Source organism: Petaurus breviceps, unplaced genomic scaffold (genome assembly GCF_028583685.1).
Source record: "Petaurus breviceps papuanus isolate PSGF00001 unplaced genomic scaffold, PetGlider_PUasm1.0 38, whole genome shotgun sequence".
NCBI lineage: Eukaryota > Metazoa > Chordata > Mammalia > Diprotodontia > Petauridae > Petaurus > Petaurus breviceps.
This window is the reverse complement of record NW_027186304.1, coordinates 98484080-98499621: the sequence shown is the minus strand read 5'-3', so window position 1 is coordinate 98499621 and position 15542 is coordinate 98484080. Positions and strand designations below refer to the sequence as shown.

The following is a 15542-nucleotide window of genomic DNA, read 5'->3' as shown; positions in this document are numbered from 1 at the left end:
TTCAACTGGCTTTTCAGTCATGTTACTTTTTAAAATTATTTTTATGGACAAATAATTTTTTATGTCACCATAGTGTTCCATATATTCCTCCTTCTCCATCTCCCAGGAGCCATACCATATTGTAAATAGTATTTTTTTTAATTTTGATGGTCTAAGATCTCCTTTTAATGCCGGAGGCCCAACTGTTTCTTTTCCAGGCCCAGAGACTTTGAAGTCCTACACCAGCCCTTCCGGAAGGTGCCCTGTTCTGTTGGGCGAGGAGGGTCTCAGGATGGATGACAATAAAGCATGGATACCAGCTGGCCCGTCTTTGTGTGTGCTAGGGCTGGGGCAAGGGCATGATTCGAAAGCTCCCAACCCTCTCCAAGGTCGAGGGCTGCCATTGCTATGGCTCAGATGGGGCTGGCTCATCTGCTCAGGCCTCCACTGTCCCCACCTCTCCATGATGCTTCCTCTTCTTCTCCTCCAGCCCCTGGCTAGGGCTGGGGGTCACTGACTCAGGGACCCCTGCCACAGGCTCCACTCCTGTGGGTGGAGGGGTCTGGGGCCACCTCCTCCCCTTCCTCTGGCTTCCTCTTCTTTTTCTTCTTCTTGGTGTGCGAAGGCCCAGCCTCCCCAAGGGCCTCAGTCATCTCTCCTCCTGGGTCTTCTTTCTTCCGCTCCTTGGAGGTAGGCCCACCGTCTCCTCCTCCTCTTCCTCCAGTCAGGCAAGGGCATATGTCCTTCTGCCTCCTGTCTCCTTCTGCTCTTCTTTTTGGCTGAGGTCGGGGTTTTCTCCTCTTGAAGGTCAGTCTGGACCTCACACTCTGATTGCCTCTCCTCCAGCCCTCGTCTCTTCTTGCTCTTCTTCATCTTAGTGGGGGAAAGAACAACCTCCCGTTGTAGCTCCATCGCCGTGCCCTCCTCCTCCTTCTTCCTCCTCCTCCTCCTCCTCCTCCTCGACAGGTAATGGGGCTGTCACATCTTCCTCTATTTTGACTGGCATATGCTCCATAGGCTGTGGCGTCTCTTGCCCTGGAGCAGAGGTCTGCCCACACACTCCATTCAGAACCTCCTGGGCGCTGGGATTCTTAGACACCAGCTCAGACTTCTTCCTTTTCCGGTAATGCTTTGCTTCCACAGTCGGAGCCGGGGGCCCCAGCACGGGCTGCCCGCCCCCGAAGGCCTGGAATCGGGGCCGGAGGCCAGGTGGGATCCGTGGGGGTGGGCTGGTGGGGATGGCATGGAGGGCCTGACTAGATGCCTTGCCTCGGGGCATTTCTATGACACTCAAGGTGTCCTGCAGAGCTGTGGCTGGGACCAGCTGGCTGTCTGCGGATGACGAGGGCACCAGCATAGTCTCGGTGCTGTCTCTGCTGGTGTTGCTCAGGACGTGGTAGCGCTGGCGGAGGCCAGCCTCATTCCCATGTCTCTTCCGGGTCTGGAAGCCAGTGAGAGGCACCTTGCATCCATTGAAGCTGTCTGGGCTGAAGTCCACGGGGGGTCCAGATCAGCCACAGCTCGGTGCCGGGCTTCCGCAGGGCATCCAGGGAGCGGCTCGAGGGCAGCTCGGCGGGCAGCGTGGCCGGGCAGAAGTCGTTCGGGCACAGAGGGCTCCGGAGGCTTCAGCCATGGTCCCCGCAGCTCCCACAACTCCTCTAAGTTCAGCCCCAGTCCCTGAACGCCGTAAATAGTATTTTTGGAGTGGGGAAATCAGCACAACTGAACAATACATTTGAAAAAGCCTCAAAATATGTGCAATGAGTTATATCTGTGTACTTTCCATTTTCAAGAAGGGTAGGTTGGCAGTATCTTCTCATGACTCTTCATTTGAGGCTCAAACTTGATCAATATAATTTGCTACATTTGCTTTTTGACTTTTTTTAGTTCTTTCCATTTACATTGTCGTAGTTACTGCGTATATTGTTTGACTTTGCTTACTTCACTTTGCCTCACTTCACATAGATACTTCCATGCTTCAATGTATTCATTAAAAACTTTTTCTTAGAGTTTAGTAGTATTCCATTACATTCATTTACCACAATCTGTTTAACCATTCCCCAACTGATAGGAATAGGCTTTGATTTTAATTCTTAGCTATAACACAAAATGTTATTATATTTTGGAGTGAAGGTGGACTTATTACTATTATTTTCATTATTATTATTTCTAATCAGTGTTTTTCTTGGATAATAAGCTTAGTAATGGAGAATCTAGTCCAAATTGTATGGATATTTTATTCACTTTATTCACATAATTCCAAATTGCTTTCCAAAATGGCAAGGGTTCACCAAAAATGTATTAGTATATCTAACTTTCCACAACCCTTACAACATTGTTGCCATTTTTGTCATTTTTATCAATTGATTGGTATAAGGAGAAACTTCAGGTATGTTTTGTTTTGGATTTCATTATTAGTGATTCCATTTTTTCATGTAGTTGTGAATACTTTGAGAATTATTTGTTCATATCCTTTGACCATTTATTCATTGAGGATTAACTTAATAGTCAAACACAGAAATGTACACACACACAGACACACACACATATATGTATGTATTTATAGTTTATATATCTAGGATATCAAATACACATCAGAGAAATTTGATATAAAAATATGTTCCCATTCAATCACTTTCCTTCTCATTTTAGATGTATTGATTTTAATCTATACAGAAGTTTTTCAATTTTAAGTTCCCTCTTCTATATTGTCATTTTAGTTACTTTAATCTTTTTTTTTTGAGGTAGCTCTGGTTCTCCTGCCCTCACTACTGATCCCCTCCTCTCATTTGACATTCTCCCCTTGCTTTTCTTTCTTTCATCTAGTCAAGTTCCTCACCTTTTAGATTTCCTTTTTTGCGCTATTCCAAAAAGACTTTTTCTCACTCTGCACATTGTCCATTGTTTCTGTTTACTCTAGACTTCATTCTCTGATTTATTACTCCTATAATTATATGGGTTTTCTCTTTTCTCTGTATTCTTCATGTAATCAAAGCTTCCAACCCATCCATTCTAGACTCTCCTGTCTAGGTCCTTTCTGCCACTGCCTTGTAGGGCTTGCCCCATGGATTTCTTATTTCTATTGGGATTCACCTCTAAAACATTGCCAACTGATGCTAGTTTCATAGAGGACAACACCCAATGGTAGGACCCCTCCTTCACCATGTCCCTGATTATGCAATCAACTATTAGACTATATTGTTTCTTGCTGACTTTCTTCCCTAGATTTATTCCTTATGTCCATACTCTCCTACTCTTCCATTTACCGGTTACCCACCCTCAAGTGTTCCAATTTCCACTCCCAATATAGGACAGGTATATTTTTCAAGCATGAAATCCACCAGACCTCACTGAATGCTATATCCTTATCTTCCTTCACTGACCATCTCTTTTTACACATAGAATCATTCATCACCAGAACCCTCTCATGTCCAAAGTAGAGCCTCCTTAATTTTCTCTACTTTTCATTCTTTCCCCGCTTCATCCTGACCTACTCCTCTGAAGACTCTTCTCTTTCTGACACCACAGCATTAGAATTTCCTTCACTGTTAGCATTTGATTTGACCTGGAAATATTACACACTCCTCTCCATCCTCTGCTCCCCTCCAACAATTCATGTACTCTCTTTTATTATGATGTAGTCTCAGAAAAGAATCATTTACCTGTAGTCAGGGAGTCACCAGGTTCTATCCATTAATGCTTCCCTTTCTCTCTCTTCACTGTTACAAGACTTCCACTTTCAATCTTGTCTCCCTGAAGAAATTTAGAAACAAGTCTCTTATTGGTCACTCTGTTTTTTTTTTTACTGTATTCATATATTGCATTTGTATATTCATTTGTATTTCAGTATTTTAGGGTATTTAAGATGTAAATTATTTCTAAAAATTTGGTTTTCTTACTAAAAATGTTTCAAGATCTTCTTTATTATTCAATGTCCATCTTTTGTCGGGTATGGATAAGCTCAAATTTCCAAGATAGGTCATCCTGGACTTTATCCTTTTGAATCAATTAAGATAGAAAGGTAAGTCCTTTATTTCATTAAATATTCTCCCCCCCCAGCCAAAGAATTGTACTCAGTTTGGCCAGAGGGATTATTCTTGATTGTAATCTAAAATCCTTTGCACTGTGGAAGATCATATTTCAAGCCCTCCACTCCTTTAACATGGAAGTTGCTAAATCTTGTTTAATCCTGACTGTGGCTCCAAAATATTTGAATGGCCTCTTTCTGGTTGTTTGAAATAATTTCTCTTTGATCTGAGTGCTCTGTAATTTGGCCATAATATTCCTGGGAATTTTTATTTTGGGATCTGCTTCAGGATGTGGTTGGTGGATTCTTTTAAATTTTATTTTACTTTCTGGATCTAAGATTTTGTGGTGGTTTTCCTTGGAAATTTTTGAAATATGATGTCTAGGATTTTATCACGGTTTTTATGTTGTCCAATAATTCTTAAGTTATCTCTCCTTGATCTATTTTTCCATTTTCCAATGATTTATTTCACAATTTTTCTATTTTTTCATGCTTTTGACTTTATCATTTTTTTTAAAGTGTGCACTTTTATTTTAATTGACTTTGCACATTAAATGCCTCCCCTCCCCTGAGTACTGGTACCGATCTCATAGAACTTCCAGGGTGGATGTAAAAATCTTTGTTCACATCTATTTGGGGGTCAGGGAGAGAAATTAGAGGGCCTTTATTAGAGGGCCTAAAAAGAAAGTTTTGCTTTGTTTTAGAATTGCATCATTTACATGTGAAGCAATGCTACTGCCTCACCATGTCCCCATCTCCCTGGCCTAGATTTTTATTAAGTAGTTCCTTTGTATAGAGCAGAACAGCCTACACAGAGACAAGTAACTCTCAGTAAAAATGGATTATATAACAATTGAAATGACTATTTTTTTAACTGTATACAATCCTGAAGGCACACTGTAGAACTTTGAAAATGATTGCCTCCAACATACTGAGACTACTCATTATCTTTACAATTTCAGTTTTTAAATCCTGAATGAAGCACCAAGAATAAATAAATAAACAGATATATCAATAGTATAGATAAATGAATGAATAAAGCCATGTCAATCTCATCTGTTGAGGAGCACTTATCATGTCACATCCTTTGACAAAACAAAAACAACAAAACAAATAATTCATTTGTGATGGCTAATGGAGGGCTCAGATTCATAATACTCCTGATTGGTTATTCACATTCACTGGAAGGCAGAAAAGTTGTCCAGGATGGAGCCTCTGATCCAGTGCTCAGGTGGAGCAATGATCTTGATTTTCATTGTATTGGGAGGTAGGGCTGTAATCTCCTTCTGCATCCTATCAATAATGACTGTTGAATGATTGAACCATCAGACAATTATTTGCATACAATTCCTTGCAGATGTTATTTTCATACCTTATTATTGAGTTGAAGGTAGTTTAATGGATTCCACAGGATTGCACCTAAGATGGTTGGAAGAGAACTTTTGAACCTTAGTACCTCTTCAGATTTATCATATATTAGACAACTATGGTCATGTACTACAATGTCATTTATACCTGATCTATTCCACTGACCCACCACTCTTGCTTAGGCAGCACCAGATTGCTTTAATAATTACTGCTTTATAATACAGTTTGAGATCTGGTACAGCTAGACCACTTTGTTCCATATTTTTTTTTCCATTTATTCCCTTGATATCCTTGAACTTTTGTTCTTCCAGATGAATTTTGTTATTTTTTCTAGATGATAGAGCTACTCTTAAAGAACAAAAGATTTCAGTTCACATTCTACTTCAGACTCATATTGTTCATGTTATCTATGTGACAAATCACTCACGAAATCACTTTCAACATTCTATGCAACTCAGACTTCACATGTATAATCAATATATTGTTGCTTGTTTTTTCAATGGCTGGGGGGGGGGCAGGAGAGAGGGAGAGAAGTTCAAACTCAATTAAAAAAATGTTAAAAATATTTTCACGTAATTGGTAAATTTAATAAAATAAATAAAAATACAGTAAGATACTCTATTCAACTCTCAACGTCAATAATGTGGAAGAAAGCTCAGACTTTTATTTATAGAGATTGTTTACTCACCTTGCAATTCCCTGTACTAATGAAGTTATAGGTTTAGTCTCTAGTCCTATCCCTAATCCTATGTGAAAGACACTGTAGGAAGAAAAGAAAATAGATTCAATCAATAAGCATTTATGAAATATTTACTATATTTCAGATTCTGGTGATGCAAAAATAAAAGAAAAAGAAAAAATAAACCTCATTCCTCAAGTTGATTACATCCTAATGGGGGAACCAATATAAATTTAAAAATAGACTACAAAGTATAAGTCCATCTTAATTATGCATGTATATTATGTATACACATCTGTCAATTTGATGTAAACATGCACATATCTATATGCATGTATATACTTGCATACACATTTAGAGATAGAGATGGCTATATATATATAGAGAGAGAGAGATAAACACACTCAAATATATGTGCACATATTCATGTGTACACATAACACACATGGGTGATTATGTGTATGTAAATGTATATGCACTCCCTTTTAGGCAATTCAAATTGGATATGCCATAGGTATCTCAAAATAGTACTGTGGAAAACAGAATACTAGATATATTCCCCAACCATAATCCATAATTAAATTTCACCTGGAGAATGATGTTACTATTGATGGAACATCCATCCTTTTGTACACACAGGTTTGTAACCTTGCTCTCATCCTGAACTTACCCCTATTTTTTACTCATTCTACCTATCCAATTATTTACCGAATTTTGTCATTTCTTTTTACCTCAGTACCTCTCAGATATATCCCCTTTTTCTTTACTTATTTATCCACCATTCTAATTTAGTACATCTTCATATCATTCTTGGAGTATTGTGAAGGCACACAGGACAATCCATCGCCCATTTATGTACCTATGCATTGACTATCCCCAACCTAAGGAACACATTCCTGCTCACCTACTGCATGAAAATTTTGCTATTGCCTTCCCCTCTGTGTTTTTTTTTAATTTGATGTTTATGTGTATACACATGTATCTATACACATATTTAGATATGCACTATTTTTACATATATTTATATATATAGGTATATGTGCATATATATGCATGGTACATGTACTGTATACTATGGGTTACAATATGAAACACTGGAGAAAGTACCTAAAATAATAAAATAGCAGAGCCACCTCAGTATCTAAGTCATCTATTGTATATATATATATATATAATTACAAAGTATATAAGCTTGAGGAGTATTCATGTTTACTTTCTTTCTTCCCAGTTCATCTTCCACATTGTTCCCAATTAATATCATCCCCACCCACCCAAAAAAAAGGCAGAATATATCAGTCCTTTCCTGAGGAAGATTTAGTGGCCCTTATCACCTCTAAAATTGAACATATATTCTCCTGGCATTTCAATGCCTTCACATTGTGGGTACAAATTTTCTTTCCATACAAATGCTACAATACTCCCCCTCACACATTGCACATTACAGTAAGCATCCTACATTTTCACCCTTTATGACATCTTTCCTTTCTCTGCCTTTGGACAGTTATCCCTGGAAATCTTTCTTCACCACTGGGAAAACCAAGCTCCTATCAAGTTTCAGTTTACATTCTATCTCCCACCAGAGATTACTGATTCTCTCATTTGTTAGGGATCTACTTCCTTGAAATTAATTTGTATTTGTTTTTGTATATATATTTCTTTTTACTTATCTGTGAACAATGTTGCCTCCATCCCCTGGTAAACTCTTAAGTTTCTGCTATGAGAGGTGACTGGTTTTTGTCTTTGTATCTCCCAGACCATACCAGAGTGCCTAACACATAGTAAGAATTTAATATATATTTTCTTTAAAAATATTAATACATTCAGTTTTAAACATATCTGTTTACATACAATCCTAAAGTAGTAAAATTGCTCATCTATTTTTTTTATTGTTTTTTTTTTTTTTTTGCTTTTGGAGGGCAGTGGGGGTGAAGTGACTTGCCCACAGTCACATGGCTAGTTTTTGTGTTAGGTATCTGAGGCTGGATTTGAACTCAGGTCCTCCTGACTCCAGGAGCAGTACTCTATTCACTGTGCCACTTAGCCACCCCCGCTCATCTATTTTTAATTCCTGCACTTATAAGAATAGTAGAAACCACGAATTTCATTATTGAAAGAGGCTTAATTCAATTTATGGACTTTATTTTGATTTTCAGTAAAAATAACAAATTTAACCCATTTAAGATTTTATCTTAAATTATTACCATAACACTTATGCTTTATGTAACTTATACTTATGAACTGTGAGGGATTTCATTAGCTCATAAATAATAAGGAATTAATTTTATTGGTTATTGAGATTGTTGGTTATTTGCTTGAAAACAATGAATTTGAGAGTATGGAGCAAGGAGAAATCATGGATAATTCAGGGTCTCTAGAAAAGGAAATAATGAGAGAATAACTTTATTTTGCAAATGTCTAGGGTTGCTTCTCCATTCATAGCATTTTCAATGCCTTATTCTGAATTTGTCTCCTTTTTTCTCCAATCCTCTCTACTCTCTCCCTTTCTCCATGTCTCTTCCTCAAATAGGACATATAATAATAATGAACTTTTGGAGGCTGATAACTCTTTCAGGCTTCCTATGTAGTCTTTTGAATTTGTTGATCCTGTGAAGTGTGATTTGACCTATAGTGGAATTTATTTTACTTTCTTCGTTTAGATTGTGTTCTTTACTTCATTTTGTTAATTGCATTTTATTACTAGCCTGAATCTGTGCCCTTCCCACAGAGGGGGAGATGTTTAGTTGTATTTCTATGTGGTCGATATCAACATATTTTTAAATGTAAAGTAATTTAACGTTTGTGTATGTTGTTTTTGTGTGTATGTACACGTATGTGTGTGTGCGTGTGCATTTGAAAACTGGAAGATTTTGATGAGAAACAAATTGCATATACTTGAAATGATTTAGGATACAAAGACACTGTAGTTGTCATATCTTTGTATAAAAATGGAATATTTTCAAAAAGATAAGTATTCGATCAAAGTCCTGAGAAGCTATTTAAATATATAGTTGTTGATACTAATCCATTCTTCTTGTGTCTTTTTCTCTTTAATTTTTTCCTTTCTTTTGTTTTTCTCTTTTATTACCTCTTTTGCAAAGATAAGGCATTTACTTTTAAATATGTCAAAAATTTTAAAAGGCTATGGACAATGTCATATTCCACTCATCATAATGCTATAAAGTTGAACGTTAAATCATTACTATTTTATAGTGAATTGTTTTGTCAATTAAATATCTCTCTCTCTCTCTCTCTCTCTCTCTCTCTCTCTCTCTCTCTCTCTTTTTACCTAAGTAAGGATCAGGAAAGTACAGATTTTGAGCTGGAAGGAAACTTAGACACCACCATATCCTACTCATCTTACAAATGAGAAAAGAGAGCCTGAGAAAGGTTAAGTGACAGATAGATGTCTGAAACCATATTCAGATATTTTAAGGATCACTGATTTCATTGATGTGACCACTCCTTTAATTTAGTCTTTGAGAGGTGTTACAGACATTTATAACCATGTAGTTTGTTATATTGGTGATAAATCTTAGAACATGCTGGTCTGCATACAACAGATACAGTGTTTATTCACAGACCTGTACTCTAAGGATTCATCTTAACATATTCTTGATCATTGTGAAGTCAATGCTTTCTTTTTCTATTATTCTAGCTCATCATCCTTGTTCTGCTCTCATTTTCTTCCCTTCAATCTCAAACTTTTGATTACCCAGTTCATTAAGGTATTGCTCATCTGTTTCATTTGTCCTTTCATTAGTATTTCCTTGTCAATCATCAACTTTTTACCACCCTCAGCATCCTCTTTATTTGTTCTCACTCTCAGGATATGAAAAAAGATGTTCAAATGTCATATAATTTCTAAGAATCTCTATATTTCTAAGTCCAATATCATTTTCTCAATCCTCATCCTTTTAATCTCTTTGAAACTTTTGACAATCTCAATCACTCTTCTCCATTACACTGTCTTCTCTTTAGACTATCATGACACTCATTTTTCTTGGTCCTCCTATCTATCTGATTGCTTCTTCTCAGTTTCATTTGCTAGATCATCATCTAGTTCAGGCTACAAATCATGGGTGTCCTAAAACACTATGGCCTAGGCTCTTTTCTTAATCACATCAGTCAGAATGTCTTCTTTCTTCTTGATTGGAGACTAGTTTCCAATCATCCTTAACTCAATCATCCTTAAGTGGCACAAAGTTCAAAGTACAGAGTTCTCTCACCCCTACAGTCCCAGTAAATCATGATCTTGTCAATCAGCACTAAGTACCCAAGGAAAGGTCCATTCATCTTGGTTCCAGACTGACTACCAGATTCCATGGTTCACCTTCCATGCTCCCACCTCTTGCCTGAATTCACCCAAATGTCACCTGAATTCACAGGTAGGCAGCTCTCAGCTCCTGGTTCAGATCGTGGTCCAATTTCTCATCCAGTTCCTTGTTCAGTTTCCATTCCATATTGAAGCTCATGGTGACCAGCCCATCTCAGGCCCTTCATAGTTTCTGTTTCTTGGAAGACAAAGCTTAACAAAGCCACAACAACATTCATAAACGTTGTTGGCCCTGTCATCTCAATTCACTTTCTGTCTGTGAAATCAACACAAGTCAAGAGACAGGGTGCATTTTTCTGACAAAGTAACAAAATTCAACAGATAGAATACTTCTATCTGCTAAAGTAACACAAACAACAGACAGAAGGCTTCAGTCTGACAAAATATACAAATCATCAGACAGAATGCTTCCTTGTGACAAAGTAACACAAACACAAATCAATACAGAGAGAACAGACAATTAGAGTACCAGACACCACAAGCATTCTCCTTCTCAGTTCTGCTCTGTTCCAGTTTGTGTTCCTGCTTTTATACAGTGACCCTCCTTCCTGCTCCACCCTTCCTCTTATATTAGTGAGTTCCTCCCACCTTTAAATCACAAGTGGGGCTCAAAGGCAATTGAAGAACTGAAACAAGGTGCTAAATATTTGAATAACTGAAACAAGGAGCTAATTACTCCTTTGCTTGGTGTTACACATATGTGTACATGCACATGTACATATTGTAATATAATATAAAATATATGTGATGTAGTATAATACTGTATATTATATATAATTATATGTATGTGCATACATGAAACATATGTATTATGTGTATATGTATAATTATTTCTATATCTCCATCTCCACATATGTATGCAGATATATATGTATATGCATATATGTATATACACACGTGTGTGTTTATGTATGTTTAATGACAAATTGTTGAGCCCTTTAAAGTTGCTTGCCTTTAGTAAAGCAGATCAAAGAACTTGTGCTAGCAGCCATCCTGGGTATCCTAGGGTGCTCGCTGTTACAGCATCTAAAACTCTATATGGCCAAAAGTGAATTTATTATGTTTTCCCCAAAACATTATCCTCCTCTAAATGTCCCTATTATAGTAGAAGGGACCACACTTCTACCAGGCAACCAGGATTACAACCTGGGTGGCTTCATAAATTCCTCATTCTTATTCCAATATGTCTAATTTGTTGCTAAGGCCTATCTATTGACTAGTAACAATTGTTACATACATCTGATTTTCTTCTCTGACACTTATACCCTCCTGCTAAAGGTCCAGTTCATTTCATGTATACAGGATTGCAATAGCTTCTCTGCTACAAGTCCCTGACCACTCCATTTCATCCTCCATTTAGTTGTTCAAGGGACATTCTTAAAGCACAGTTCTGACCATGTCATCCTCTTAAGAAATTCCAGCATTTCCTTACTAATTCTAGCTTCAAATAATCTATCTACTATATGTAATTTAAAGCACTTCCTAACCTGTTCCAATACCAACCTCTCCTAAAATTTCTCATCCTTTTTATATCTTATACTTCCCCCCACCACATATGACAATGGCCTCCTTGCTGTTCTTTGAACAAGACATGCTGTTTCCCAAATATGGGTACTTCAGTTGTCCTTTCTCAATGTCTAGAACGCTCTTCCTCCTCATTCCTATATCTGAATTTCCTGACTTCCTTCAAGTCCTCGCTAAAATTCTTCCTTCTATAAGAAGAATTTCCTGGTTTCTCTAACTTCTAATGCCTTTGTGCTGTTTATTATTCCTAGTTTATCTTCTATCTTGTTTGGACATAGTTGTCCGCATGTATTCCCCTAAATTAAAACGTGAACTCTTTGAAACAAAGTTCTTTTGGCCTTTCTTTATATCCCCAGAGTTTAGCACAGTGACTGGCACATAGTAGTTACACAATAGACATTGACATTGATTCAGGATATTTAGTATAATTTCACATCATTTTATATCCACTTTGCTCTAACGAGGACATTACAATGCTTTTATTCCCTCTAATTCATTGCCCCTTCCCCTTACTTCAGTGGCTATACCTAAAGTCTGATCTTTTTATGTTCCCTACCCTAACTCTACTTTATAAGACAACTTCATCTTTACTGTGAATATTATTTGTTATATTCTTCCCCTTTTATACAATCTCAAAATTACTCTACATGTACCCTCAGTCTTTCTTTTTTTATCTCAAAAAGAGAAGTGGACTCTCACATTAGGAAAGCCAAAGGTTTGATTTGTGTCTTTGACTACCTGCCCTTGTCTTCCCTAAGAACTTATCTTTCTTTTTTACAAACTTTGCTCTCTTTTCATTTTCTGCCATTTATTAACTCTTTCCCTAATGTCTTCAAAAGTGTCCATATCTTTACTATTCTAAACATACTAATAATCTTCACCCAATGCTCCCATCATCCCTTAAACTATCATTTTATGTTATTCTTCCATTTCACTGCCAGTTACCTAGCAAAAAAAAAATTCAGTCTCACCACCACCATTTCTTCACCATCCACTTATTTCTGCCACCTCCATGATCTTTAAAATCTATGATATCAAGAAAAACACGTATTTTAATTCTGCCTCATGATTTTTTAAAACAATTCTCGGACTTTGTAGCATCACTGCACATTATGAAACTTCTTTCCATCCTCTTCTTCTAAATAATACTCTCTTCTTTTATTTTTGCCATTGCGTCTAACTGTAACTTATCTGTCTCCTTTGATAGATGGATGATCATCCATCTCCATATTTCCATCCCCACACTGTTTGTAGGTATATCCAAGATTCTAATTTATGGAAAAACAGTTTGAATGAATGTATTAAGGAGACCTCTAATTTTTAAACTATGTTTTGATAAATTTTCTGAAACAAAACAGATAAAATTTTGGGGAAAAATAATTATATCACCTACCCCCAATGTTTTCCTCTTTTTCAATATATTTTGGTACTTCTATGCTTTATAGTAAAATAAAATTTTAAGTTAATTGGACCTCTTCTATACCAGGAAACAGTGAGGGCTGGTGATCAGGTACAATAGAGGAGAGAATGTGAGGGTTGTACACTTATTTCACAGTGTCGAGAAATGTGAGATGGTGCCTTTAAAATAACTGTTGATATTTACTTGCATTTTAATGCAGGCTATATTATACTTCCTACATATCCAGAATCAATTTTAGTGATCTATATCTATATCTATGTGTGTGTGTGTGTGTACAAACACACACACACACACACACACACACACACACACCAGTCCTGTGCTAATATACTTATTTCTGAATGAGTTTAAAGTGGTCTTTGAGTGTTAAAGAAGATGTATGAAAACAAGAGGGCTATTTTTGCCATGGAGTGATGGATGATATCCTAAAATCATCATTTTACCTCACTATCACCACCGTATAACTTTGCTTTCTTTATTAATAGATTGACAGCTATACTTTGAGTACTTACTATTTGAAAAAGCAGGATCAGCTTTGGCTACCGAGATATTCTATATTGATATTGTTGCAATGGAAAATGGTGAATAATTTTCCACAAAAGATTATTGTTGTTTCTGTTTAGTGGGATGTGGAAACCATACCATAGCTGTAACTTCTTATTTCCTCCTCAAACTACCCAATCTTATTAGCATGATCATCTTTAAAAACCTCTTTTCAATACAATTTAAGAAATAAGAAAGACGAGATATGCATAACATAGGAATCATGGAAGCTTATAAAAATACTTAAGAGTGAAACAAATTATCTCTTTAACACCAACTCCTTTAAAGGAAATTGTGTCTGATGTCTGATCGGTTAATATCGTAGACCTTAGATTAAATGTCAAAAAGTGCTACAGATTAGAGTGAAAAGCTTCAAGAATCCTCTTTTGCTGCCTGCTCGTCGCCATCATGGGTCATATGCACGCTCCCGGGAAGGGTCCGTCCCAGTCGGCTCTGCCTTACTGCCGCAGCTTGCCCACGTGGCTGAAGCTCACCTCGGACGACGTGAAGGAGCCTATCTACAAGCTGGCCAAGAATGGCCTGACGCCCTCCCAGATCGGTGTGATCCTGAGGGATTCTCATGGCGTGGCACAAGTACGCTTTGTAACTGACAACAAAATTTTGAGAATTCTAAAGTCCAAGGGACTTGCCCCTGATCTGCCTGAAGATCTTTATCACTTGATCAAGAAAGCTGTTGCTGTTCGAAAGCATTTTGGGAGAAAGAGAAAGGATAAGGACTCTAAATTCCGTCTGATTCTGAATGACAGCCGAATTCACCAGCTGGCTCGGTACTACAAGACCAAGAGAGTGCTCCCACCTAATTGGAAATATGAATCATCCACAGCCTCTGCTCTGGTTGCATAAATTTTGGTTTATGTACTCAAGTAATAAAGTCACCTCTAACTGGAAAAAATAAAAAGCTTCAAGAATCATGTCCTTATGGGATAAACACACTTGGTTACTCCATATAAATTGTTATATGATCAATAAAGGACATATTTTAGGGATTGGAACAAGCACAGCATTCTAGCACAGTCCTGAGGAGCAAAAGTATGATTGAGTTGTGGCAAAGAAAGGAGTGATTGAGAAGACTCAACAACTCTACAGAAATCTAAGAGAAAAAGATCCAATTGAAAGATTTCTCTAGAAAACTTTCCTTCTTATTTATCTTCTCCTGCTGGTGCTCTGTTATCCACTCCAGACAGAGACAGAGACAGAGAGAAGAGAGAGACACAGAGACAGACACAGAGAGACAGAGATAGACAGAGACTGAGGCAGAGAGACAGAAAAAGAAGTTGCAGCAACATCAGGGTACAGAGCTAGAAAGTCTCTTAACCTCTCAGGGACTTAGATATCCCTCTAAATCTATATGATCAAAATTTGAATTGTTCCTCTGAAATTTATAAGCTATATGACTTTGGTCAAGTAACAACCTCTGTTACCCTGTTTCCTCATCTGTACAATGGAGATAATACATGATTAACATGTATACTTAACATAATCACTTCTATACACTTAGTATAACAATTTACCTTCCAACTTTGTTTTGAGGATAAGATGAAATTAGCTGTGTGTATAATAATCAATTTAGATGTGCCATAGATACATATGTAACACATATACAAATACCAAGTGTATAACTTTGGAAGTTTACATATATGTACATGCA

At 37.2% G+C, this 15542-nt stretch overlaps 1 protein-coding gene and 1 pseudogene across 1 annotated transcript; one reads left to right on the top strand and one right to left on the bottom strand.

The window, feature by feature from the left end:
* Nucleotides 1-415: 415 nt before the first annotated feature.
* On the bottom strand, nucleotides 416-10525 carry LOC138170298 (DNA-directed RNA polymerase I subunit RPA34-like; annotated as a pseudogene).
* A 3739-nt stretch (nucleotides 10526-14264) lies between these two features.
* LOC138170199 (small ribosomal subunit protein uS15-like) lies at nucleotides 14265-14792 on the top strand. Its single transcript, XM_069099529.1, has one exon. It carries the CDS (start codon nucleotides 14282-14284, stop codon nucleotides 14735-14737), a length of 456 nt encoding a protein of 151 aa, XP_068955630.1. The 5' UTR covers nucleotides 14265-14281; the 3' UTR covers nucleotides 14738-14792.
* Nucleotides 14793-15542: the final 750 nt, after the last annotated feature.

Excerpts from the sequence above, each read along its gene's own strand:
- LOC138170199 (XM_069099529.1), top strand. The coding sequence starts at position 14,282 with ATGGGTCATATGCACGCTCCCGGGAAGGGTCCGTCCCAGTCGGCTCTG.